Genomic DNA, 24,457 nt, shown 5'->3' with positions numbered 1-24,457 from the left:
CCGCTACCCTGCTCGTTCAAGCTCTCATCCTATCCCGTCTGGACTACTGCATCAGCCTTCTCTCTGATCTCCCATCCTCGTGTCTCTCTCCACTTCAATCCATACTTCATGCTGCTGCCCGGATTATCTTTGTCCAGAAACGCTCTGGACATATCACTCCCCTCCTCAAAAACCTCCAATGGCTACCGATCAATCTGCGCATCAGGCAGAAACTCCTCACCCTGGGCTTCAAGGCTGTCCATCACCTCGCCCCCTCCTACCTCACCTCCCTTCTCTCCTTCTACTGCCCAGCCCGCACCCTCCGCTCCTCCACCGCTAATCTCCTCACTGTACCTCGTTCTCGCCTGTCCCGCCATCGACCCCCGGCCCACGTCATCCCCCGGGCCTGGAATGCCCCCAATCCCTCTGCCCATCCGCCAAGCTCGCTCTCTTCCTCCCTTCAAGGCCCTATTGAGAGCTCACCTCCTCCAGGAGGCCTTCCCAGACTGAGCCCCTTCCTTCCTCTCCCCCTCATCCCCCTCTCCATCTCCTCCTTCTTACCTCCTTCCCTTCCCCACAGCACCTGTATATATGGATATATGTTTGTACATATTTATTACTCTATTTATTTATTTATTTTACTTGTACATATCTATTCTATTTATTTTATTTTGTTAGTATGTTTGGTTTTGTTCTCTGTCTTCCCCTTTTAGACTGTGAGCCCACTGTTGGGTAGGGACTGTCTCTATATGTTGCCAATTTGTACTTCCCAAGCACTTAGTACAGTGCTCTGCACATAGTAAGCACTCAATAAATACGATTGATGATGATGATGATGAGTGCTCAATAAATACGACTGAATGAACGACCGATCTCCTGTTTTCCAGAGGAAGGCCAGCCCCCGCCGGGAGACGGGCGCCAAGGCCCGGCCCCGAACGACCCTTACTCGGTGGAGACGCCCTACGGCTTTCACCTGGACCTGGACTTTCTGAAGTACGTCGACGACATCGAGAAAGGGAACACCATCAGGAGGATCTGCGTCCGCAGGAAAGCCAAGCAGGCCAAGTTCAGCACCCTGCCCCGGAACTTCAGCCTCCCCGACGAGGGCCGGAGGCCCGGCCGGCCGCCCTCGGGCCCGGCGGGGCCCACGGAAGCGTCCGTCGAGACGGGGCCGGTTGCCCGCTTGCCACCCCCAGGGGATGGGCATCCCGGGCCCTTCTGCGGGCCGCAGCTGCAGGTGGCCACCGGGCCCGAGGAGGCCGGCGGGAGAGGGAGGCCGCAGTTGCTGAGGGCCTCTAGCATGCCCGTCGCCCTCCCCGACGGCTCGGACGAGGCTGGCCCAAAGGCCTCTCCCGCACGGCTCCCGATCCTCCCACGGCTGCGGGATGAAGCGTGGGTCTCCGAGGGCACCTTCGGCCCCGCGCCAGCGGTCCCCGATGCCCTCGGACACCCGCCCCCACCTCGGCACCGAGGCCGGGAGGCCGAGGAGCCGATGCCAACGGTGTCCGAACGAAGCTGGCCGGAGGTAGACCTTCCTCCAGGGGAGGAGGAAGAGGCCTCCCGCCCGCCCATGGCTTCACCGCGCCAGGATCCGCTCACGGGCACAGAGGGACCGGGCGAAGACGCCGAGGCCCGGCTCGAGGGTCCCTTCCCCAGTCCGCCCCCGCTCCCAACGCCCGCCCTCGAAAACCAGCTCCTGACGGAAATAGAGCTCAACGTCGGGGAAGTCCCGCCGCCCGGGAAGGCCGCTGCCCGGAGCCCGGGCCTCGACGCTTCGTGGCAGGAAGAGGAAGGGCCCGGTGGCGTGGCCGCCCTGAAGGAGCAGGTCGCGGAGCTCGAGAGGGAGCTGGAGCGGAGGACCGAGGCCCTGCAACGGGCCAGGGCCGCTCTCCGCCGGCGGGCCGGAGAGGTGGCCGGCACCGCCCGGACGGAAGGCCTCGGCCACACCGAGCCGGGCGGGCCGCCAGGGCGAGGCCTCAGAGACGCCACCACCAACACGGAGCCCCTCGAGGGAGGTCCGGTCAGGGCCTCCCGCGACGAGGCCGGCCGCGTCCGCCTTCCGGAGGCCGGGGAAGAGGACCTGGGCCTGGATGTGGCGCGGCCCCGTCGGGCTGAGGAAGGAGGAGAGTCAGCCGAGACCCTCCCTCTGGGACCCGAAGCCAACCCGGAATCCCCCGCCAGCCCCCCGCCGTATCTCTTGACCGAACTTAAGATCGAGGAAGGAGGACTGGATGGCCGGGGCCAGGAGGAGAGTCCGGGTGGGAAGCGGAAGGATGGGCCCGAGGGCGAAGATGGCTGCTCCGCCTCAGGCCCGGACCCAGCCTCTTTGGATGGCGTTCCCCTTGGGCGGCCGGAAAGAGGGGGCCGGGAAGAGCCGCGGCCCGGCGGGGGGACGCCGGCCGACGCCACGCTGGGCCAGTACGTGAAGAAGATCCAGGAGCTGCTGCAGGAGCAGTGGCTCTGCCTGCAGCATGGCTACCCCGAGCTGGCCAGTGCCATCAAGCAACCGGCCTCCAAACTCAGCTCCATCCAGTGCCAGCTGGTGAACTCCCTCAACCTGCTGCTGTCGGCCTACTCCAAACAAGCCCCGGCCCGGGACCCGGCCGAGGACCCCGTCCCCGACTCCCGGCCCCCGGGTAAATCCGCGGCCCGACGAGGGGCGATGCTTCCGCCGTGCGCTGAGGCGAGGGACGGGGAGCACCTTCCCGGGGGGCGGTTGCTCAAAATGATCCCACTCCCACCATCTCCTCCCTCCCAGCACCCCAGCTGCAGGTTCCCCGCTTCCAGAGAACCCGTGGATAACAATAATGATAATAACGATAGCATTTATTAAGCGCTTACTATGTGCAAAGCACTGTTCTAAACACTGGAGAGGTAACAACAATAATGATGGTATTTGGTAAGCGCTTACTATGTGCAAAGCACTGTTCTAAGCTGGGGGAGATACACGGTGAGCAGGTTGTCCCACGGGGGGCTCACAGTCTTCATCCCCCTTTTATAGATGAGGGAACTAAAGTTAAATTCATTCAATCGCATTTACTGAGCGCTTACTGTGTGCAAAGCACTGGACTAAGCGCTTGGGAAGGACAAGTCGGCATCATATAGAGACGATCCCTACCCAACAACGGGCTCACCGTCTAGAAGGGGGAAGTGGCTTGCCCAAAGTCACACAGCTGGCAAGGGGCAGAGCCAGGATTCGAACCCATGATCTCTGACTCCCAAGCCCGGGCTCTTTCCACTAAGCCACGATTTTTCTGTAGGACTGTAGAAGCGGAAGATTCAGGCGATCCCTGGGGCCCCCAAGGCTTGCCTTTGGGGATGAGGGCTTATAATAATAATGATAATAATGGCATTTGTTAAGCGCTTACTATGTGCCAAGCACTGTTCTAAGCGCTGGGAGGATACAAGGTAATCACGTCATTCATTCATTCATTCAATCGTATTTATTGAGCGCTTACTGTGTGCAGAGCACTGGACTAAGCGCTTGGGAAGTCCAAGTTGGCAACATATAGAGGCGGTCCCTACCCAACAGTGGCATCACAGTCTAGAAGACTGTCCCACGTGGGGCTCATGGTCTTAATCCCCATTTTCCAGATGGAAAGGAAATGGAGATTCATTCATTCGATTGTATTTATTGAGCGCTTACTGTGTGCAGAGCACTGTACTAAGCGCTTGGGAAGTCCAAGTTGGCAACATATAGAGACGGTCCCTACCCAACAGTGGGCTCACAGTCTCGAAGACTGTCCCACGTGGGGCTCACGGTCTTAACCCCCATTTTCCAGATGGAAAGGAAATGGAGATTCATTCATTCGGTTGTATTTATTGAGCGCTTACTGTGTGCAGAGCACTGGACTAAGCGCTTGGGAAGTCCAAGTTGGCAACATTCATTCATTCATTCATTCAATCGTATTTATTGAGCGCTTACTGTGTGCAGAGCACTGTACTAAGCGCTTGGGAAGTCCAAGTTGGCAACATATAGAGACAGTCCCTACCCAACAGTGGGCTCACAGTCTAGAAGACTGTCCCACGTGGGGCTCACGGTCTTAATCCCCATTTTCCAGATGGAAAGGAAATGGAGATTCATTCATTCAATCGCATTTATTAAGTGCTTACCGTGTGCAGAGCACTGTACTAAGTGCTTGGGAAGTCCAAGTTGGCAACATTCATTCATTCAATCATATTTATTGAGCGCTTACTGTGTGCAGAGCACTGTACTAAGCGCTTGGGAAGTCCAAGTTGGCAACATATAGAGACGGTCCCTACCCAACAGTGGGCTCACAGTCTCGAAGACTGTCCCACGTGGGGCTCATGGTCTTAATCCCCATTTTCCAGATGGAAAGGAAATGGAGATGACACGGAGCCTCTTCCGGGGTCACGGAAGAGGAGGCCTCAGCGGGAAACCGAGCCCCACGGGCCTTTTCCCGACCACAGCCTGGAAGGAATCCCATCCCGTCCCGTGTCCCTGGATATCCCGGGCAGATTTTTCTCCCCCGGCCCGAAGTGGAGGGATTCTCCCCGCTCGCCCCGCCGCGCTAACCCATCCCGTTGTGTCCGTCTAGGGATGTCCCCGTCTCCCAGCCTGAGGTCCATAATGAAAAAGAAGGAATCCGGCTTCCCGCCTGGCAGTCCCGGGACCAAAAAGAACCTGCAGTTCGTGGGGGTGAACGGCGGGTAAGCAGCGGTCGCGGTGGCACGCGTAAGACGGGGGGACTATGGACGGCTGTATATATGTATATATGTTTGTACATATTTATTACTCTATTTATTTATTTATTTATTTTACTTGTACCTATCTATTCTATTTATTTTATTTTGTTAGTATGTTTGGTTTTGTTCTCTGTCTCCCCCTTTTAGACTGTGAGCCCGCTGTTGGGTAGGGACCGTCTCTATGTGTTGCCAATTTGTACTTCCCAAGCGCTTAGTACAGTGCTCCGCACATAGTAAGCGCTCAATAAATACGATTGATGATGATGATGATGATGTCTCCCCCTTTTAGACTGTGAGCCCGCTGTTGGGTAGGGACCGTCTCTAGACGTTGCCAATTTGTACTTCCCAAGCGCTTAGTACAGTGCTCTGCACATAGTAAGCGCTCAATAAATACGACTGATGATGATGATGACGGCGGGCACTTTCCCCGGGGGCCGTTCGTCTGCGGGAGTACCTACTGAGCACCTACTGGGTACCAGAAGCAGCATGTCTTAGTGGAATATATGTATAATACTCTATTTATTTTACTTGTACATATTTATCCTATTTATTTTATTTTGTTAATATGGTTTGTTTTGTCGTCTGTCTCCCCCTTATAGACTGTGAGCCCGCTGTTGGGTAAGGACCGTCTCTTTTTGTGGCAGACTTGTACTTCCCAAGCGCTTAGTACAGTGCTCTGCACACAGTAAGCGCTCAATAAATATGATTGAATGAATGAATGAATGAATGAATGAAAGGGCCCAGGCTTGGGAACCAGAGGACGTGGGTTCTAATCCCCGCTCCACCACTTGTCCGCTGTGTGACCTTGGACAATCCGCTTCACTTCTCTGGGCCTCAGTGAACTCATCTGTAAAACGGGGATGAAGACCGCGAGCCCCCCATGGGACAACCTGATCACCTTCCATCTCCCCCAGCGCTTAGAACAGTGCTTGGCACATAGTGAGCTCTTCAATACCATCATTATTATTATTACTGTGAGCCCGCTGTTGGGTAGGGACTGTCTCTATATGTTGCCAATTTGTACTTCCCAAGCGCTTAGTCCAGTGCTCTGCACACAGTAAGCGCTCAATAAATACGATTGATGATGATTATTACTGAGTGCCAAAATAATAATAATAATAATGATGGCATTTATTAAGCGCTTACTATGTGCAAAGCACCGTTCTAAGCGCCGGGGAGGTTACAAGGAGATCAGGTTGTCCCACGGGGGGGCTCACAGTCTTCATCCCCATTTTCCAGACGAGGGAACTGAGGCCCAGAGAGGCGAAGTGGCTTGCCCAAAGTCACCCAGCTGACGGTTGGCGGAGCCGGGATTTGAACCCATGACCTCTGACTCCAAAGCCCGGGCTCTTTCCCGGACTTTATTTATTTTACTTGTACCTATTTATCCTATTTATTTTATTTTGTTAGTATGTTTGGTTTTGTTCTCTGTCTCCCCCTTTTAGACCGTGAGCCCGCTGTTGGGTAGGGACCGTCTCTCTATGTTGCCAACTTGGGCTTCCCAAGCGCTTAGTACAGTGCTCCGCATACAGTAAGCGGTCAATAAATCCGATTGATTGATTGATTTCCACTGAGCCACGCTGCTTCTCTAAACGAATGATCAATCAATTGTATTTATTGAGCGCTTACTGCGTGCGGAGCACTGTACTAAGCGCTTGGGAAGTCCAAGCTGGCAACGTATAGAGACGGTCCCTACCCAACAGTGGGCTCACGGTCTAGAAGGGGAATGAATGGCGGGACCTCTACTAAATTAGGAGGCGACGCCTCTGCCCCCCCAAGCCCACCCTCTCGGCCTCAATCAATCCTATTTATTGAGCGCTTACTATGTGCAGAGCACTGTCCTCAGGAGCGACGGGTGCGAGGGGCTGGGGGCGTGAGCCAGGGTCGTCTTCTCCTCCAGGTACGAGACCACCTCCAGCGAAGAGACGAGCGGTGAAGACAGCCCCGCCGAGGGCCTCTCCGACAGCGAGGCGGAGGGGAGGTGCGAGGCCCCGGACCGGGGGAGCGTGCGGGACGCCGCCGAAACTTCCCGGGGACCCTCCGAGACCCCCGGCCTGGAGAGAGGAGGATCGGGAGACCGCTGGGCGGCCGGCACGCCTCCCAGGTCTGAGAGGTAATAATAATAATAATAATAATAATGCTGTTGGGTAGGGACCGTCTCTATAGGTTGCCAACTTGTACTTCCCAAGCGCTCAGTCCAGTGCTCTGCACACAGTAAGCGCTCAATAAATACCATTGAATGAATAAATGAATGTTGCCAACTTGTACTTCCCACCAGTACAGTGCTCTGCACACAGTAAGCGCTCAATAAATACCATTGAATGAATGAATGAATGTTGCCAACTTGTACTGCCCAAGCGCTCAGTACAGTGCTCTGCACACAGTAAGCGCTTAGTGAATACGATTGAATGAATGAATGAATGCTGCCAACTTGTACTTCCCAAGTGCTTAGTGCAGTGCTCTGCACACAGTGAGCGCTCAATAAATACGATTGAATGAATGAATGAATGAATGTTGCCATCTTGTACTTCCCAAGCGCTCAGTACAGTGCTCTGCACACAGTAAGCGCTCGATAAATACCATTGAATGAATGAATGAATGTTGCCAACTTGTACTTCCCATCAGTCCAGTGCTCTGCACACAGCAAGCGCTCAATAAATACCATTGAATGAATGAATGAATGTTGCCAACTTGTACTGCCCAAGGGCTCAGTCCAGTGCTCTGCACACAGTAAGCGCTCAGTAAATACGATTGAATGAATGAATGTTGCCAACTTGTACTTCCCAAGTGCTTAGTGCAGTGCTCTGCACACAGTGAGCGCTCAATAAATACGATTGAATGATTGAATGAATGAATAAATGTTGCCAACTTGTACTGCCCAAGCGCTTAATACAGTGCTCTGCACACATTAAGCGCTCAATAAATACCATTGAATGAATGAATGAGTGAATGTTGCCAATTTGTACTTCCCAAGCACTCAGTCCAGTGCTCTGCACACAGTAAGTGCTCAATAAATACCAATGAATGAATGAATGAATGAAGGAATGTTGCCAACTTGTACTTCCCAAGCACTCAGTCCAGTGCTCTGCACACAGTAAGCGCTCAATAAATGCGATCAAATGAATGAATTAATAATAATGGCATTTAGATGCAGCGTGGCTCAGTGGAAAGAGCCCGGGCTTTGGAGTCAGAGGTCACAGGTTCAAATCCAGGCTCTTCCCATTGTCAGCTGTGTGACTTTGGGCAAGTCACTTCACTTCTCTGGGCCTCGGTTTCCTCATTTGTAAAATGGGAATGAAGACTGTGAGCCCCCACTGTGGGACAACCTGATCACCTTGTAGCCTCCCCGGCGCTTAGAACAGTGCTTTGCCCATAGTAAGCGCTTAACAAATGCCATCATTATTATTTTGGAGGAGCAGCGTGGCTCAGTGGAAAGAGCCCGGGCTTTGGAGTCAGAGGTCACGGGTTCAAATCCCGGCTCTTCCCATTGTCAGCTGTGTGACTTTGGGCAAGTCACTTCACTTCTCTGGGCCTCAGTTACCTCATCTGTAAAATGGGGATGAAGACTGTGAGCCCCCCGAGGGACAACCTGATCACCTTGTAACCTCCCTAGCACTTAGAACAGTGCTTTGCACATAGTAAGTGGTTAATAAATGCTATTATTATTATTATTATTGTATATGCCCTCCCTCTGCCCATCCGCCAAGCTAGCTCTCTTCCTCCCTTCAAGGCCCTACTGAGAGCTCACCTCCTCCAGGAGGCCTTCCCTGACTGAGCCCCTTCCTTCCTCTCCCCCTCGTCCCCCTCTCCATCCCCCCCCATCTTACCTCCTTCCCTTCCCCACAGCACCTGTATATATGGATATATGTTTGTACATATTTATTACTCTATTTTACTTGTACATATGTTATATTTATTTTGTTAGCATGTTTGGTTTTGTTCTCTGTCTCCCCCAACAGTGAGCCCACTGTTGGGTAGGGACCGTCTCTATATGTTGCCCACTTGTCCTTCCCAAGCGCTTAGTACAGTGCTCTGCAATCAATCAATCAATCAATCAATCAATCGTATTTATTGAGCGCTTACTATGTGCAGAGCACTGTACTAAGCGCTTGGGAAGTACAAATTGGCAACACATAGAGACAGTCCCTACCCAACAGTGGGCTCACAGTCTAAAAGGGGGAGACAGAGAACAAAACCAAACATACCAACAAAATAAAATAAATAGGATAGAAGTGTACAAGTAAAATAAATAAATAAATAGAGTAATAAATATGTGCAACCATATATACATATATACAGGTGCTGTGGGGAAGGGAAGGAGGTAAGATGGGGGGATGGAGAGGGGGACGAGGGGAAGAGGAAGGAAGGGGCTCACAGTAAGCACACAGTACTGCACACAGTAAGCGCTCAATAAATACGATTGATGATTGATTGATTGATTAGAACAGCGCTTTGCCCATAGTAAGCGCTTAATAAATGCCATTATTATAATTACATGTTATGTTATATATTATATTATTATTATTATCATAGGTCCAAGCCGTCGGAAGAGTTTCTGTCCGGGTGCCAGCTGCTGAGCAGACATCTTGCGGACCTGAAGACCAGCGTGGACCCTCTCGTGGTACTTGCGGCCTTCCGGCCGGACAAGAAACGCGGGAATTAGCGTGTCCGGGGGCCGAGCGACTTCCAGGCTGACCGCCGGACCGTCCGTGCGGGGCCTGCCCGGGGAAAGAGGGAGGTTCACAGCGATGGGTCACTGGGCGGGAGGTCTCCCCCATCACCTGCTTCTCCAACTCCGGCCCGGACACCGCGCTAAGCGCCGTGGTGGGCTCGAGTTGGGCAGAATCTCCATCTAAGATGGAGGGGGATCTCGGCCCCGTTCTCCAGATGAGGAAACTGAGGTCCGGAGAGATACATTTTTCTTTAATGGCATTTATTAAGCGCTTACTATGTGCAAAGCGCTGTTCTAAGCGCCGGGGAGGTTACAAGGTGATCAGGTTGTCCCACGGGGGGCTCACAGCCTTAATCCCCGTTTTACAGATGAGGGAACTGAGGCCCAGAGAAGTTAAGCCACTTGCCCAAAGTCACACAGCTGACAGGTGGCGGAGCCGGGATTGGAACCCATGACCTCTGACTCCAAAGACCGGGCTCTTTCCATTGAGCCACGCTGCTTCTGTGGATAAAGGAGAAGCAGCGTGGATCAGCGGAAAGAGCCGGGATTTGAACCCATGACCTCTGACTCCAAAGACCGGGCTCTTTCCATTGAGCCACGCTGCTTCTGTGGATAAAGGAGAAGCAGCGTGGATCAGCGGAAAGAGCCGGGATTTGAACCCATGACCTCTGACTCCAAAGCCCGGGCTCTTTCCACTGAGGCACACTGCTTCTGTGGATAAAGGAGAAACAGCGTGGCTCAGCGGAAAGAGCCGGGATTTGAACCCATGCCCTCGGATTCCAAAGCCCCGGCTCTTTCCGCTGAGCCACACTGCTGCGACGTGTGGGATTTGTTAAGTGTTTACTATGTGCCAAGCACTGTTCTTACCTCCTTCCCTTCCCCACAGCACCTGTATATATGTATATATGTTTGTACATATTTATTACTCCATTTATTTATTTATTTATTTATTTATTTTACTTGTCCATATCTATTCTATTTATTTTATTTTGTTAGTATGTTTGGTTTTGTTCTCTGTCTCCCCCTTTTAGACTGTGAGCCCACTGTTCATTCACTCATTCATTCAATCGAATTTATTGAGCGATTACTGTGTGCAGAGCACTGTGCTAAGCGCTTGGGAAGTACAAATTGGCAGCATATAGAGACGGTCCCTACCCAACAGTGGGCTCACAGTCTAAAAGGGGGAGACAGAGAACAAAACCAAACCTACTAACAAAATAAAATAAATAGAATAGATATGTACAAGTAAAATAAATAAATAAATAGAGTAATAAATATGTACAAACATATATACATATATACAGGTATATATGTATATACATATATATACATATATACATACATATATAGATACATATATCATCATCAATCGTATTTATTGAGCGCTTACTGTGTGCAGAGCACTGTACTAAGCGCTTGGGAAGTCCAAGTTGGCAACATATAGAGACGGTCCCTACCCAACAGTGGGCTCACAGTCTAAAAGGGGGAGACAGAGAACAAAACCAAACCTACTAACAAAATAAAATAAATACAATAGATATGTACAAGTAAAATAAATCAATAAATAGAGTAATAAATATGTACAAACATATATACATATATACAGAAGCAGCACGGCTCAGTGGAAAGAGCCCGGGCTTTGGAGTCAGAGGTCATGGGTTCGAATCCCGGCTCCGCCAAGTGTCTGCTGAGTGACCTGGGGCAAGTCACTTCACTTCTCTGGGGCTCAGTGACCTCATCTGGAAAATGGGGACTAAGACCGTGAGCCCCACGTGGGACAACCTGATGACCTTGTAACCCCCCAGCGCTTAGAACAGTGCTTTGCACATGGTAAGCGCTTAACAAATGCCAACATTATTATTATTATATACGTATATATACATATATATATGCATATACATACATATATACACATATACAGATATATATGCATATCTACACATACATATATATGTATATCTATATCTGTATATATGTATATACATACATATATGTATACATACACATATACAGATATACAGATACATATATATATACATATATATACATATACATGCATATATATCTGTATACATACAGATATACATATATACACATATGTGTATATATATGTATCTGTATATCTGTATATCTGTATGTATACATATATGCATATATACACACATGTGGGTGTACGTATGTATATATGTATCTGTATATATGTATATGTATGTATGCATATATGCACATATATATACATATATACATATATATGTATCTGTATATGTGTATATATGTATGTGTATATACATATATACAGATACAGATATATATACACATATATCTGTATCTGTATATATGTATATATGTATGTGTATGTACACATATACAGATACAGATATATATGTACATATATCTGTATCTGTATATATGTATGTGTATATACATATATACAGATACAGATATATATACACATATATCTGTATCTGTATATATGTATATATGTATGTGTATGTACATATATACAGATACAGATATATGTGTACATATATCTGTATCTGTATATATGTATGTGTATATACATATATACAGATATATATACATACACATATATACGCATATACATATATGTATACATACATATACATATATATGTGTATATATATCTGTATATCTGCATATATGTATGAATATACATATATACAGATATATATATATATATATATATACATATATACATATACATGCATATATACATATACATATATATATCCAATCGGTGACGTGGCCGGGTTGGCATTTCAGAGACGGAGCTACGAGGCCGTCAGCCAAGAATGGTTCAGGGTCTCCGGTCGGAAATCGTCCAGCCCCGCCGCCGTGGCCGCTTACCTTGAGGGGTGCCGGGCCGTCCACCCCGCGGCCCTGGAGATGCTCGTCAACCTGGCCGACGGGAACGGGAATACGGCCCTCCACTACAGCGTCTCCCACTCCAACTTCTCGGTGGTGGAGCGTCTCCTGGAGACAGGTCGGTGGCGGGCGACCCGGCGGGTGACCCCCGGCGAAGCCACTTACCCAACGAGACGCATTCGCCTGGGGGTGAAGTGGGTTATCCGTCTCTCCATCAATCAATCAATCAATCAGTCGTATTTATTGAGCGCTTCCTGGGTGCAGAGCACTGGACTAAGCGCTTGGGAAGTCCAAGTTGGCAACATATAGGGACAGGCCCTACCCAACAGTGGGCTCACAGTCTAAAAGGGACAACGGCAACGGTGAGCCGTCTCATCGTCGTAATATCGATCATTATCGTAAGAATAATAATAGCTTGGGTGTTTGTTGAGCTAGAAAGGGCTTAATAAATGCTATCATTATTAATAAATGCTATCATCAATCGTATTTATTGAGCGCTTACTGTGTGCAGAGCACTGTACTAGGCGCTTGGGAAGTACAAGTTGGCAACATATAGAGACAGTCCCTACCCAATAGTGGGCTCACAGTCTAAAAAATGCTATCATTATACTATGCGCAGAGCAATCAATCAATCGTATTTATTGAGTGCTTAATCAATTAATCAATTGATTAATTAATCAATCAATCATATTTATTGAGCGCTTACTGTGTGCAGAGCACTGGGCTAAGCGCTTGGGAAGTCCAAGTTGGCAACATATAGAGACGGTCCCTACCCAACAGAGCACTGTTCTAAGCGCTGGGGAGGATACAAGGTGATCACGTTGTCCCACGTGGGGCTCACAATCTTAACCCCCATTTTCCAGATGAGGGAACTGAGGCCCAGAGGAGTTAAGTGACCTGCCCAAAGTCACCCAGCTGACAACTGGCGGAGCCAGGATTTGAACCCATGACCTCTGATTCCCAAGCCCGCTTGGGTCACTTCACTTCTCTGGGCCTCAGTTCCTTCATCCGGAAAGAGTTCGGGCTTGGGAGTCAGAAGACGTGGGTTCTAATCCTGGCTCTGCCACGTGTCTGCTAAGTGACCTCGGGCAAGTCCCTTCACTTCTCTGTGCCTCAGTTCCCTCATCTGTAAAATGGGGATTCAGACTGTGAGCCCTTTGTGGGACAACCTGATCACCTTGTAACCTCCCCGGCGTTTAGGACAGTGCTTTGCACACAGTAAGCGCTTAATAAATGCCATTATTATTATTATTATTATTATTATTCATCTGGAAAATGGGGATGAAGACTGTGAGCCCCCCGTGGGGACAACCTGATCACCTTGTAACCTCCCCAGCGCTTAAGACAGTGCTCTGCACATAGTAAGCGCTCAATAAATGCCATTATTATTATTATTCTTCACCTGGAAAATGGGGATGAAGACTGTGAGCCCCATGTGGGACAATCTGATTACCTTCTATCCTCCCCAGCGCTTAGAACAGTGCTTTGCACATAGTAAGCGCTTAACAAATGCCATCATCATCATCATGGATTCAAATCCCGGCTCCGCCACTTGTCAGCTGGGTGACTTCGGGCAAGTCACGTCGCTTCTCTGGGCCTCAGTTCCCTCATCTGTAAAATGGGGATGGAGACTGTGAGCCCCCCGTGGGACAACCTGATCACCTTGTAACCTCCCCGGCGCTTAGGACAGTGCTCTGCACATAGGAAGTGCTTGATAAATGCCATTACTGTTATTGTTATTATTATATGTGGGGTGCGGCCGGGGGTGCCACTGCGTCTTCTCGGCTTGTCCGGTCCCACAGGCGTGTGCCACGTGGACCTCCAGAATCACGCCGGGTACACGGCTGTGATGATCACCCCTCTGGCAGCAGCCGACACCGAGGAGGACGCGGCCGTGGTCCTGAGGCTGCTGAGGGAAGGAGACGTGAACATCCGGGCCTCTCAGGTACGTGGAAACGGGGTCGGGGGGAGCTGGGGGGCCTCAGTTTCCCCAGGAAGACGGGTGACGAGGAGCAGCGTGGCTCAGTGGAAAGAGCCCGGGCTTGGGAGTCAGAGGTCACGGGTTCCAATTCCGGCTCCGCCACTTAGCTGGGTGACTTTGGGCAAGTCACTTTGGGCAAGTCCAGGACAAAAGGGGACACCTAGTAAGTAGCCTTACTCAGAAGCACTTTGAAGTATGAAGTGAGTTGGATATGTAAAATGCTGTTCAGAAGGATGGTACTTTGCTGGTAATTCTATTTATTCTGACGACTTGACCCCCGTCCACATGTTTTGTTCTGTTGTCTGTCTCCCCCTTCTAGCCTGTGAGCCCGCTGTTGGGTAGGGACCGTCTCTATACGTCGCCGACTTGGACTTCCCAAGCGCTTAGTACAGTGCTCTGCACACAGTAAGCGCTCAATAAATACGATTGAATGAATGAATGGATGTCCACGGGTGGCCGTGCGGGCCCAGATAAGCGGAGGATCCGTCCCTAAAGTGGCACACGGAGCGGGGCAGGGTGGGCTTCCCGGCCGGGCCCGAGAAAGGGATGAAATTTGAGCTAAATCATCTGGTTTCCGTTAGCTCCTCTGGGAAGCCTGTGGCGGGAGGGGAGGAGGACGGGCCCGTCCGGATTCAAACCAGATGCCTCATCCCAGCTACGGTTCACCAATCATTCCCGAGGCGGTCGGCGCCTTTCCCGGAAACATTCCTTCCCGGAATCACGGCGGGCCAGGCCTCGGGCCTCCGACCGGGCCCCTTTCCGGCCCGTGGAGGCCGCAGCCGAGGGGTCTTTGTCCCAATCCGATCCTTGCTCTTCCTTGGCCGCGCGGACCCTCTAGGCTGGGGAGGGGGCCGGGGGCCTGGGTGACGAGCAGCGGGGTCAGGTCTAAGCGGCCTGCCTGGAATCCCGGCTCTGCTGTGTGACCTCGGCTCAGTCACTTCATTTCTCTGTGCCTCAGTCGCCTCAGCTTTAAAATGGGGACGATATTAACAATGATGATGATAAAAATAATGGGGAGGGGGCCTGGGTGAGAAGCAGCGGGGCTCAGGTCTAAGCGACCTGCCTGGAATCTCGGCTCTGCTGTGTGACTTCGGGTCAGTCACTTCACTTCTCTGTGCCTCAGTTGCTTCATCTTTAAAACAGGGATGATAATAACAATGATAATAATAATAATAATGGCATTTATTAAGCACTTACTATGTGCAAAGCACTGTTCTAAATACTGGGTAGGCTACGAGGTGATCAGTTTGTCCCTCGGGGGGCTCACAGTCTTAATCCTCATTTTACAGATGAGGGAACTGAGGCCCAGAGAAGTGAAGTGACTTGCCCAAAGTCACCCAGCTGACGGTTGGCGGAGCCGGGATTTGAACCCATGACCTCTGACTCCAAAGCCCGGGCTCTTTCCACTGAGCCACGCTGCTTCTGATGGTGGTATCTGTTAAGTGCTTACTACGTACCGAGCGCTGTTCTAAGCGCTGGGGTAGACACAAGGTGATCAGATTGTCCCGCGGGGGCTCACAGTCTCAATCCCCATTTTCCAGATGAGGGAACTGAGGCCCAGAGAAGTGAAGTGACTTGCCCGAGGTCACTTAGCAGACACGTGGCGGAGCCGGGATTAGAACCCACGTCCTCTGACTCCCAAGCCCGAGCTCTTTCCACGAAGCCGTGAGCCCCACGTGGGACTGTGTCCAACTCGATCACCTCGTATCTACCCTAACTGCTTAGAACAGTGCTTGGCACATAGTAAGCGCTTGAGAAGCACCAAAATCATTTTTTATGGCATTTATTAAACGCTTACTATGTGCCAAGCACTGTTCTAAGCGCTGGGGAGGTTACAAGGTGATCAGGTTGTCCCATGTGGGGCTCACAGTCTTAATCCCCATTTTCCAGATGAGGGAACTGAGGCCCAGAGAAGTGAAGTGACTTGCCCGAGGTCACTTAGCAGACACGTGGCAGAGTCAGGATTAGAACCCACGTCCTCTGACTCCCAAGCCTGAGCTCTTTCCATGAAGAGACAGGGACTGTGTCCAACTCGATTACCTTGTATTCATTCATTCAATCATATTTCTTGAGTGCTTACTGTATGCAGAGCACTGTACTAAGCGCTTGGGAAGTACAAGTTGGCAACATCCGCTGAGCCACGCTGCTTCTATTCATGCATTCAATCGTGTTTATTGAGTGCTTACTTTGTGCAGAGCACTGTACTAAGCGCTTGGGAAGTCCAAGTTGGCAACATCCACTGAGCCATGCTTCTATTCATTCATTCATTCATTCAATCACATTTATTGAGCGCTTACTGTGTGCAGAGCACTGGACTAAGTGCTTGGGAAGTCCAAGTTGGCAACATCCGCTGAGCCATGCTGCTTCTAATCATTCATTCAATCGTATTTATTGAGCACTTACTGTGCGCAGAGCACTGTACTAAGCGCTTGGGAAGTCCAAGTTGGCAACATCCGCTGAGCCACACTGCTTCTATTCATTCATTCATGCATTCAATCGTATTTATTGAGTGCTGTGTGCAGAGCAGTGGACTAAGCGCTTGGGAAGTCCAAGTTGGCTACATCCACTGGACCACGCTGCTTCTATTCATTCATTCATTCATTCATTCAATCGTATTTATTGAGCGCTTACTGTGCGCAAAGCACTGTACTAAGCGCTTGGGAAGTCCAAATTGGCAACACCCACTGAGCCACGCTGCTTCTATTCATTCATTCAATTCTATTCAGTCATTCAATCGTATTTATTGAGCGCTTACTGTGCATAGAGCACTGTGCTAAGCGCTTGGGAAGTCGAAGCTGGCAAAATCCACCGGACCACGCTGCTTCTATTCAGTCATTCATTCATTCAATCGTATTCATTGAGCGCTTACTGTGTGCAGAGCACTGTATTAAGCGCTTGGGAAGTCCAAGTTGGCAACATCCACTGGGCCACGCTGCTTCTATTCATTCATTCATTCATTCATTCAGTCGTATTTATTGAGCGCTTACTGTGTGCAGAACACTGTACTAAGCGCTTGGGTAGTCCAAGTTGGCAACATCCGCTGAGCCACGCTGCTTCTATTCATTAATTCATTCATTCAATCGTATTTAGTCAATCAATCAATCAATCAATCAATCGTATTTATTGAGCGCTTACTATGTGCAGAGCACTGTACTAAGCGCTTGGGAAGTACAAATTGGCATCACATAGAGACAGTCCCTACCCAACAGTGGGCTCACAGTCTAAAAGGGGGAGACAGAGAACAGAACCAAACATACCAACAAAATAAAATAAGTAGGATAGAAATGTACAAGTAAAATAAATAAATAAATAAATAAATAGAGTAATAAATATGTACAACCATATATACATATGGTCAATCATAGTAGTCAATCAATCGTATTTATTGAGCACTTACTGTGTGCAGAGCACTGGACTAAGCGCTTGGGAAGTACAAATTGGAAACATATAGAGACGGTCCCTACCCAACAGTGGGCTCACAGCCTAAAATTTATTGAGCACTTACTGTGCGCAGAGCACTGTACTAAGCGCTTGGGAAGTCCAAGCTGGCAACATCCACTGGGCCACGCTGCTTCTATTCATTCATGCAGTCATTCAATCATATTTATTGAGCGCTTACTGTGTGCAGAGCACTGTACTAAGCGCTTGGGAAGTCCAAGCTGGCAACATCCACTGGGCCACGCTGCTTCTATTCATTCATTTATTCATTCAATCGTATTTATTGAGCGCTTACTGTGCGCAGAGTACTGTACTAAGCGCTTGGGACGTCCAAGTTGGCAACATCCGCTGAGCCACGTGGCTTCTATTCATTCATTCATTCAATCGTATTTATTGAGTGGTGTGTGAAGAGCAGTGGACTAAGCGCTTGGGAAGTCCAAGTTGGCAACATCCACTGGACCACGCTGCTTCTATTCATTCATTCAGTCATTCAATCGTATTTATTGAGCGCTTACTGTGCACAGAGCACTGTACTAAGCGCTTGGGAAGTCCAAGCTGGCAACATCCACTGAGCCATGCTTCTTCTATTCATTCATTCATTCAATCGTATTTATTGAGCGCTTACTGTGCGCAGAGCACTGTACTAAGCGCTTGGGAAGTCCAAGCTGGCAACACCCACTGAGCCACGCTGCTTCTATTCATTCATTCATTCAATCGTATTTATTGAGTGCTGTGTGCAGAGCACTGGACTAAGGACTTGGGAAGTCCAAGCTGGTAACATCCACTGGGCCACGCTGCTTCTATTCATTCATTCAGTCATTCATTCAATCGCATTTATTGAGCGCTTACTGTGCGCAGAGCACTGTACTAAGCGCTTGGGAAGTCCAAGCTGGCAACATCCACTGGGCCACGCTGCTTCTATTCATTCATTCAGTCAGTCATTCAATCGTATTTATTGAGCGCTTACTGTGTGCAGAGCACTGTACTAAGCGCTTGGGAATTCCAGGCTGGCAACATCCACTGGGCCACGCTGCTTCTATTCATTCATTCAGTCAGTCATTCAATCGTATTCATTGAGAGCTTACTGTGTGCAGAGCACTGTACTAAGCGCTTGCGAAGTCCAAGTTGGCAGCATCCACTGAGCCACGCTGCTTCTATTCATTCATTCAGTCATTCAATCGTATTTATTGAGCACTTACTGTGCACAGAGCACTGTACTAAGCGCTTGGGAAGTCCAAGCTGGCAACATCCACTGAGCCAAGCTGCTTCTATTCATTCATTCAGTCATTCAATCATATTTACTGAGCGCTTACTGTGCACAGAGCACTGTACTAAGCGCTTGGGAAGTCCAAGTTGGCAACATCCACTGAGCCACGCAGCTTCTATTCATTCATTTATTCATTCAATCGTATTTATTGAGCGCTTACTGTGTGCAGAGCACTGTACTAAGCGCTTGGGAAGTCCAAGTTGGCAACCTCTGCTGAGGCATGCTGCTTCTATTCATTCATTCAATCATATTTATTGAGCGCTTACTGTGCGCAGAGCACTGTACTAAGCGCTTGGGAAGTCCAAGTTGGCAACATCCACTGGGCCACGCTGCTTCTATTCATTCATTCAGTCATTCAATTGTATTTTTTGAGTGCTTACTGTGTGCACAGCACTGTACTAAGCGCTTGGGAAGTCCAAGCTGGCAACACCCACTGGGCCACGCTGCTTCTATTCATTCATTCATTCATTCAATCGTATTCATTGAGCGCTTACTGTGCGCAGAGCACTGTACGAAGAGCTTGGGACGTCCAAGCCGGCAACCTCCACTGAGCCACGCTTCTTCTATTATTCTATTGTTTAGAACAGTGCTTTGCACATAGCAAGCGCTTAACAAATGCCAATTATTATTATTATTATTGTTGTTCTTCCCGGTTCCCAGGGAGGGCAGACCGCCCTGATGCTGGGGGTGAGCCACGACCGCGGGGACATGGTGAGGGCCCTGCTGAGGTGCCGGGCGGACGTCAACCTGCAGGACCACGCGGGGACCTCGGCCCTGATGCTGGCGGCCCGGCACGCCAACGCCGACATGACCAGGATCCTCCTTAGTCACCCGGGGTGCGATGCCTCGCTGACCGACAAGGTAGGGCCCTCAGCTGTGGGATCGGCCACTGATCGTCAGCCGTGTGATCCCTATTCCCGCTCCTCCTTTCACTGTGAGCCCCATGTGGGACAGGGACTGTGCCTGATCTGATTCTATTTTGGCACGTAGCGCTTAACAAGGCTCACCTCCTCCAGGAGGCCTTCCCAGACTGAGCTCCTTCCTTCCTCTCCCCCTCGTCCCCCTCTCCATCCCCCCCGTCTTACCTCCTTCCCTTCCCCACAGCACCTGTATATATGGATATATGTTTGTACATATTTATTACTCTATTTTACTTGTACCTATCTATTCTATTTATTTTATTTTGTTAGTATGTTTGGTTTTGTTCTCTCTCTCCCCCTTTTCGACTGTGAGCCCACTGTTGGGTAGGGACTGTCTCTAGATGTTGCCAATTTGGACTTCCCAAGCACTTAGTACAGTGCTCTGCACATAGTAAGCGCTCAATAAATACGATTGATGATGATGATATTTATTAATCTATTTATTTATTTATTTATTTTACTTGTACATATCTATTCTGTTTATTTTATTTTGTTAGCATGTTTGGTTTTGTTCTCTGTCTCCCCCCTTTTAGACTGTGAGCCCACTGTTGGGTAGGGACTGTCTCTATATGTTGCCAATTTGGACTTCCCAAGCGCTTAGTACAGTGCTCTGCACATAGTAAGCGCTCAATAAATACGATTGATGATGATGATGATAATGCAGAGCACTGTACATATCTATTCTATTTATTTTGTTAGTACGTTTGTTAGTATTTTGTTAGTAGGTTTTGTTCTCCGTCTCCCCCTTCTAGACTGTGAGCCCGCTGTTGGGTAGGGACCGTCTCTATGTATTGCCGACTTGTACTTCCCAAGCGCTTAGTACAGTGCTCTGCACACAGTAAGCGCTCAATAAATACAACTGATTGATTGATTGATGGTATTTAAGCGCTTACTATGTGTAAAGCACTGTTCTAAGCGCTTGTGGAGGTTACAAGGTGATCAGGTTGTCCTACAGTTTTAATGCCCGTTTTCCAGATGAGGTAACTGAGGCCCAGAGAAGTGAAGTGACTTGTCCAAAGTCACCCAGCTCAGCTGACAGTTGGCGGAGCCAGGATTTGAACCCACAACCTCTGACTCCAAAGCCCGGGCTCTTTCCACTGAGTCATGCTGCTTCTCCCCATGTCTTTTAGACTGTGAGCCCACTGTTGGGTAGGGACCGTCTCTACGTGTTGCCGACTTGGACTTCCCAAGCGCTTAGTACAGTGCTCTGCACATAGTAAGCGCTCAATAAATACGATTGATTGATTGAGTGATTGAGCTGGGCACGCGCCCTCCCGGACAGGGCCGGCCACCCGTCCTCCCGCCAACCTAATTCCCGGCTCCGGCCCGACCAAGGATGCGTGGCGGGCTGGAAGTAGGCCGAAAACCCGGATCTCCTGGCTCCCATTTTCCCGCCCTGCCCACTGACCCCCTCCAGCTGGTCACGGGATTCATTCAATCCTATTTATTGAGCGCTTACTGTGTGCAGAGCACTGGTCTAATAATAATAATAATGGCATTTATTAAGCGCTTACTATGTGCAAAGCACTGTTCTAAGCGCTGGGGGAGGTTACAAGGTGATCAGGTTGTCCCAAGGGGCTCACAATCTTACTAGCAGTGTGACTTTGGGCAAGTCACTTAACTTCCCCATGCCTCAGTTCCCTCATCTGGAAAACGGGGATTCATTCATCCATTCAATCGGATTTATTGAGCACTGACTGTGTGCAGAGCACTGGACTAAGCGCTTGGGAATTCCAAGTTGGCAACATATAGAGCCGGTCCCTACCCAACAGCGGGCTCACAGTCTAGAAGGGGGAGACAGACAACAAAACATATTCACAAAATAAAATAAATAGAATAAATATGTCCAAATAAAATAATAATAAATAATAAATAAATAACTTATTATTCATTTATAAATAAATATCATTTATAATATTGATATAATATTAATTAATATTATATTATATTATATATACTATTATATTAAGTAATAAATATTAAGAGCTTACTATGAGCCAAGCACTACGGTGGGTACAAGCAAATCAGGTTGGACACAGGCTGTCATTCATTCGGTCGTATTTATTGCAGAGCACTGTACTAAGCGCTTGGGAAGTACAAGTCGGCAACATATAGAGACGGGGATGAAGACTGTGAGCCCCACGTGGGACAACCTGATGATCTTGTATCTCCCCCAGCGCTTAGAACGGTGCTTGGCACATAGTAAGCGCTTAATAAATGCCATTATTATCATTACTAATAATAACGGGTTCTAATCCCGGCTCTGCCACTTTGCTGTGTGACCTTGGGTAAGTCACTTCACTGCTTTATGCCTCAGTTCACTCATCTGTAAAATGGGGATTGAGACCGCGAGCCCCACACGAGACAGGAGCTGTGCCCAGTCCGATTTGCTTGTCTCCACCCCAGCGCTTAAAACAGTGCCTGGCACAAAGTGAGCACTTAATACCTCCAAAAATTACATTTATTTGGCACTTACCGTGTGCAAAGCGCTGTACTAAGCACTTGGGAGAGTACGCTATGACAGACAAGCTCACCTCCTCCAGGAGGCCTTCCCAGACTGAGCCCACTGTTGGGTAGGGACTGTCTCTATGTGTTGCCAATTTGTACTTCCCAAGTGCTTAGTACAGTGCTCTGCACCTAGTAAGCGCTCAATAAATACGATTGATGATGATGATGATGAGCCCCACTTTTCCTCTGCTCCTCCTCCCCTCCCCACCTCCCCAGTCCTTCCCTCTGCTCTACCCTCCTCCCCACCCCACAGCCTTGTGTATATATGTGTGTATTTATTATTCTATTTATTAATGATGTGCATATATAATTCTATTTATTTCTAGTCTATCAATGCCCGTCTACTTCTTTTGTTGTCTGTCTCCCCGCTTCTAGACTGTGAGCCCGTTGTTGGGTAGGGATTGTCTCTGTTGCTGAATTATACTTACAGTGCTCCGCACACAGTAAGCGCTCAATACGATTGAATGAATGAATGACTATTATTATTATAGTAAGCGCTTAACGAATACCGTCACTGTTATTATTATTACCTCTAACCGATCCCTCCTCTTCCTCCCCGTAGGCCGGCCGTTCGGCCCTGTCCATCGCGCTGAGGTCCCCGGGCCAGGGGGAAGTGGCTGAGCTGCTGCGGGCCCACGTGGAGGGCGGAGGGTCCGCCCGCCCTTAGCGACGCCAAGGACGCACGGCCCCTTCCCCGCCGGCCCGGACGCTGCCGAGAGGGACGGAGGAAAACCGTCCGGGCCCGGGAAGGGAGAAGCCACCCGGCCTAATCCCCATCCTTCCCCGAGCGACGCGTCGAGGCGGGCGCGGAGCCGGAGGAGCGTGGCCGGGCCCACGCGACGTCACCCGCTTGACACCGGATACACGTCGTCCCGTGGCACGACTTCACGCCCGCCGTTTCGCGGGGGGACGGGGAACTTGCCCGGGTCTTGGGGGTGTCTCCGGAGGGACCCCGCTCTCCCGTTCAAACTCGAGACACGTCCCCCCGGTGACGGTAGGCCGGACGCGGGGGATAGAGATGCCCGGCGCCGTATCCGAACCAGACGGGGGACCGGCCGGCTGGAAAGTGGAAGCACAGAGAGCGGGGAGGGGGTCACCGTCCGGGGCTCGGCTCAGCGGGGACGGGGCGGGAGTCCAGCGGGGATCCCACTCCCAGGGATGTCCGGGTTCTGGAGTCGGCCTCGCCGTGGGGCTTAGCATTCCCAGACCAGTCGAAGTGAATCCATTCATTCCCAAGGCCCAGCTTGGGAGTCACTGGCCGAGAATGGGTCGGAAAAGTCTCTTCCCGCTCTCTCCCAAGCCAGCTCCTCTTAAGGCAGGCAGAGCTAGGGGTGAGGGGTCAGTTCAGCCCTCAGTCTGTCCGCTCACCGTCCGGTTGCGGGAAACCATCTCAGCCGGGCCCATTTCTGAGGAATTTTGATCCCCCGATTCTACCGTCCACCCCGCTACAGCGGAGGTTCGAGCTCCCGCACCCTCCGTCCGCGCCTTCCTTCAGCAATCCCCCCTTTCCCGGGACCCCCTGCTATGCTCCGACGCGCTGTGCGGCCTTGGGTGCGCCGCGCGGCCTCTCTGGACTTCTGTTTCTTCCCCTGGAAATTAAAGGGAATCTCTAGGCTCATTTCCTACCTCATGGGGACGGCCGCGAGAAGTCGCCGGTCGTTGGGTTGCCTGGGCCTCCGCGAAACACGCACGTCCACGGTGTCCGTCCTTCCGGCCGGTTTAGAGGGTCAAGCCAGAGGGAAACTGAAGGTTGAGAAGGAAGGCCGGCACTCAGCCCGGGGGGATGAGAATCAGCAACATCTATAAAAACAGCCATCTATAAATCGATAAAATTATAGCTATATAATAATAATAATGGCATTTATTAAGTGCTTACTATGTGCAAAGCACTGTTCTCAGTGCTGAAGAAGTTGCAAGGCGATCAGGTTGTCCCTCAGGGGGCTCACAGTCTTAATCCCCATTTTACAGATGAGCTAACTGAGGCACAGAGAAGTGACTTGCCCAAGGTCACACAGCTGACAATTGGCCCACTGTTGGGTAGGGACCGTCTCTATATGTTGCCAACTTGTACTTCCCAAGTGCTTAGTACAGTGCTGTGC

At 49.9% G+C, this 24,457-nt stretch overlaps 1 protein-coding gene across 1 annotated transcript in view; it reads left to right on the top strand.

The window, feature by feature from the left end:
* KANK4 (KN motif and ankyrin repeat domains 4) overlaps positions 1 to 24,166 on the top strand; it is a 52,722-nt gene extending 28,556 nt beyond the window's left edge. The window contains exons 3-10 of the mRNA XM_038752521.1: positions 867 to 2,615; positions 4,539 to 4,650; positions 6,587 to 6,799; positions 9,220 to 9,307; positions 12,143 to 12,362; positions 14,047 to 14,189; positions 19,591 to 19,791; positions 22,921 to 24,166. Of these exons, the coding sequence (XP_038608449.1) occupies positions 867 to 2,615; positions 4,539 to 4,650; positions 6,587 to 6,799; positions 9,220 to 9,307; positions 12,143 to 12,362; positions 14,047 to 14,189; positions 19,591 to 19,791; positions 22,921 to 23,025 (2,831 nt within the window). The 3' untranslated portion in view covers positions 23,026 to 24,166. The remainder of the gene's footprint in view (positions 1 to 866; positions 2,616 to 4,538; positions 4,651 to 6,586; positions 6,800 to 9,219; positions 9,308 to 12,142; positions 12,363 to 14,046; positions 14,190 to 19,590; positions 19,792 to 22,920) is intronic.
* The last annotated feature ends 291 nt before the right edge of the window (positions 24,167 to 24,457 follow it).

Source organism: Tachyglossus aculeatus, chromosome 10, assembly GCF_015852505.1.
Source record: "Tachyglossus aculeatus isolate mTacAcu1 chromosome 10, mTacAcu1.pri, whole genome shotgun sequence".
Lineage (NCBI taxonomy): Eukaryota > Metazoa > Chordata > Mammalia > Monotremata > Tachyglossidae > Tachyglossus > Tachyglossus aculeatus.
This window is presented reverse-complemented; position numbering and strand designations above follow the sequence as displayed.